Consider the following 3822-nt stretch of genomic DNA (forward strand, 5'->3'; position numbering starts at 1 on the left):
TAATGTTACTGGATGCCGGTCACCAGTTCCCCGGACTGGGAGTGGGCTCGTTTGCCAGGCATCACTCAGCGAGCGAGATGCAGGAGAGAGACTTGAGTTTGGCACAAAATAGCTTTGTAGACTCCGCACACATGGGTGCGTTTAAGCTGAACCACGATCTCTCTCCGGGACAGAGCTCTGCCTTCACCACCCAGGCGCCGGGCTACCCCGCTGCAGCTCTGGGGGCTCACGCCGCCCATGTCACGTCGTATGCAAGCTCTCCTTTCAACTCCACCAGGGACTTTCTCTTTCGTAGTCGTGGCTTCGGAGAATCCTCTCCGGCGAGCAGCCAACATACTATTTTTGGCCCCACGGCGGGATCCCTTCATCACTCCCACACAGACACTCAAGGCCACATTCTGTTCCCCGGGATCCACGACCAACATGGGTCCCACGGATCCCCGAATGTCCTGAACGGGCAAATGAGGCTCGGACTACCCGGAGAAGTTTTCGGACGCTCCGACCAGTACCACCAGGTATCCAGCCCGAGGACCGACCCGTACTCGGCCGCGCAGCTCCACAACCAGTACGGCTCCATGAATATGAACATGGGTATGAACATGGCAGCCCACCACCACCCCGGTGCCTTTTTCCGCTACATGAGGCAGCAGTGTATCAAGCAGGAGCTCATCTGCAAGTGGATCGACCCCGAGCAGCTCAGCAACCCGAAGAAGTGTTGCAACAAAACTTTTAGCACCATGCACGAGTTGGTCACGCACGTCTCGGTGGAGCATGTCGGGGGACCGGAGCAGACCAACCACGTCTGTTTCTGGGAGGACTGCTCCCGGGAGAGCAAACCGTTCAAGGCGAAATACAAACTGGTTAACCACATTCGGGTGCACACCGGGGAGAAGCCTTTTCCATGCCCCTTCCCCGGCTGCGGGAAGGTCTTCGCCAGGTCGGAAAACCTGAAGATTCACAAGAGAACGCACACAGGTAATTATCCATGACGCTGTCAGACCTTTTACCGGTTTCTATCGAGCTAGCCAGGTCGGTGCCGTTACCAAGCGTGCATGTGCCTTCCTTCGGCCGTTGTAGGTGTGTGTGTCTCCCCGAGACGCACACGAATCAAGATCTGATTATCGGCGGCTATTTCAGGCTGCTAAAGTAGATAGTAGGAAAGCAGAAATAGGTTGAGTGGGTTTAGGAGCGCGTCCAGGGGAGAGGAAAGGAGTTTAGAGTAGTGGAAGGATTCCTTTTTTACTTCAGCACACGGCTGCACCGGGCGCAGTTTACCAGTTGTTCTGGGGAGAGACATTTTCCTAAAGTGTAGAAAAAACACAGTTCAGCCCCGCTTGTCGATGTTTTATTGCGTGTGTGTGTGTGTGTGTGTGTGTGTGTGTGTGTGTGTGTGTGTGTGTGATGGGGGGGGGGTAAACTTTAAAATGGGTCAAAGGGGACTGTGGGAGCGCGTTGCGTGCATCGTTGAGCTGCAAAACTGATAGTTAATCATCTCAGTTGGTTTAATGTATCTTGTGCACGATACTGCGCTTTATAGCTCACGTCGCTACCCCCCCCCATAGATAGACTGCTGCCTTTCTTTGGCAATAGACAAAATGTTTCGTATTTATTTCTGAATCGATTTTTACTCCGTGTTTGCTTAGCAGTTGTGCGATGCGGCGTCGCTCTGGCCGCGCGCGGCACCGGTGCCACTGTCTGTGCGCGAGGATCGCCTTTTGTTTTCTCGTGCGCCCCTTTGACAGGAGCCAAGGTGATAGACAGGGCCATTACCAGCCTTTCACATTTGGACTTATTTTCTTGGGAAACAGGGGATGGTGCCGTGCCACGGAGTTGGTCAGGTGCTAATTAGGTTTTTATTGTCTCCCAGCAAATGGTACGCCTTCTGTAGGCCCACTGAGGACGGCCTCGTCCCCCACCTCCCCTCTCCCACCCCCCCCTTCCAAATCACTATGCGCATTATTTAGGCTAAATCAGATGTAGCAACTCCCCCAGCTCATTTTAAAAAAATACGCTTCAAACTTTGATTATCGCAGCGGGGCTGTTTTTAAAATTGTGATTGCTGTGATTTTTCTTTTTTTTTTTTTTTAGTGAACGTGTTCCCGGCACAACTTTTTTTCTATTAGAATTCTGCGCGTTGCACGATCCCCACAGCTCCTTGTTGCTACACACTCGGCCCCGAGGCACTCCCCCGCTCAAGTGTCTGACTCCTTGCTCCCTCTCTTTCCCCTTTTCCTGCAGGAGAGAAGCCGTTCCAGTGCGAGTTCGAGGGCTGCGACAGAAGGTTTGCCAACAGCAGCGACCGAAAGAAACACATGCACGTTCACACGTCGGACAAGCCCTATCTCTGCAAAATGTGCGACAAGTCCTACACACATCCCAGCTCCCTAAGAAAACACATGAAGGTAAATAGCTCGTGTCAGGAAATGTGTTCTGAATAAGCCTACTTATGTCTGAGCCAGGCCTGCATAATGTCTGTTTGTTATCAACACACAAGTGCTACTATTCCTGGTCCTGTTGTGGGCCCTAAATAATTAATTCGCCTCTAAATTCACAGGCTCTTATTTGTGCCAAGATTTTAAAAACCTGTTTGTATTTTTGATTTATTTATTTATTTTCAATCTCCACCAGGTCCACGAATCCTCCCCATCAGCATCAGACTCATCGCCAGCAGCCAGCTCCGGGTATGAATCCTCCACACCCCCCGGCCTGGTGTCTCCCACCACCGAGACCCAAAGCAACACCACCCTGTCCCCGGCCTCGGCCGTCCACAACACCACCAGCCACAGTGGCCTGTCCTCCAATTTCAGTGAATGGTATGTTTAGGACTAAGACGAAATGAAGCAACACACACTCATTTCACAGCACTGGAACATCCAGCAGCAGATTGGGACACGTGCACACAAGAGGCACACAAACACTTGTTTATTTTTTATTTTGCTATTTTTGATTCACCAGGGAAGATGACGATTACCAACAGAGGAAAATATGTATAATAGTTGAGGTGTATTTCATATTGTAAATAATTACTAAAAGCCCACTTTCCCATTGGTTGTGATAGTTTGTCAGTCTTTGGTGTATAGATGTTCCTTCAATGGTAGCTATTTCTCTAACTGGACTTTTAGTGCACATATTACGATAAAATTGTACTATAATGTTGAATATTGTGATCTTGAGGCAAATTGATTGTACTATACTAAACACCTATAAACTGGAAAGAGTGCCAAAGTTAACATTTAACTCAAACAGACCACAATATTATGCTTGTGAATGTATATTTTAGTTTGCTGGGCTTAACTTGTGATGTTTTGTGCTTTGCAAGTTTGAATTGTGAAATACTATCTGGAAGATTGTGAGGAAAATAAACGTTGTGCCGTTCGATTTTCTGTAACTACACCCATCCTTTTGTAAATATCAACTGCCATATTTATCCATTTGTAATTAAATTATGGTATTTACTTGCTACAGATGAAACAGTATTTATAAAGAATGTTTCTTTACTATAAATATGTACAATTACGAGCTAAACATGGGCAGTTGTTTCGTTATGTGCTTTTGTTCAAAGTTTTAAGAGGTGTTTTCTTCCTTATTGTGATAAGAATTTTACTGCATACAAATATAATAAAAGGTGTTGCAAGTGCTAAATATTTTCTTTGCTTTTTCATGCTTTCTATTTTGTTGGTTGCCGGTGCAGTTTAGTGAGTTATATCTTTGTTTGGGAGGCATAGTCGGTTTTGGAAATGAATCTTACATTCTCTGGAAAATGTATCACATCTCAGACTTTATAACTTAGTCATCAGCCCTCGCTAAATTCTTTATGGCCTT

The 3822-nt window shown here is 47.3% G+C and overlaps 1 protein-coding gene across 1 annotated transcript; it reads left to right on the forward strand.

Moving 5' to 3' along the window:
• Nucleotides 1-3619, forward strand: zic2a (zic family member 2 (odd-paired homolog, Drosophila), a). The gene is made up of 3 exons (XM_040148608.1): nt 1-975; nt 2239-2402; nt 2629-3619. Exons 1-3 carry the CDS (start codon nt 3-5, stop codon nt 2821-2823), a joined length of 1332 nt encoding a protein of 443 aa, XP_040004542.1. The 5' UTR covers nt 1-2; the 3' UTR covers nt 2824-3619.
• The last annotated feature ends 203 nt before the right edge of the window (nt 3620-3822 follow it).

This window comes from Xiphias gladius, chromosome 16 (genome assembly GCF_016859285.1).
Source record: "Xiphias gladius isolate SHS-SW01 ecotype Sanya breed wild chromosome 16, ASM1685928v1, whole genome shotgun sequence".
NCBI lineage: Eukaryota > Metazoa > Chordata > Actinopteri > Istiophoriformes > Xiphiidae > Xiphias > Xiphias gladius.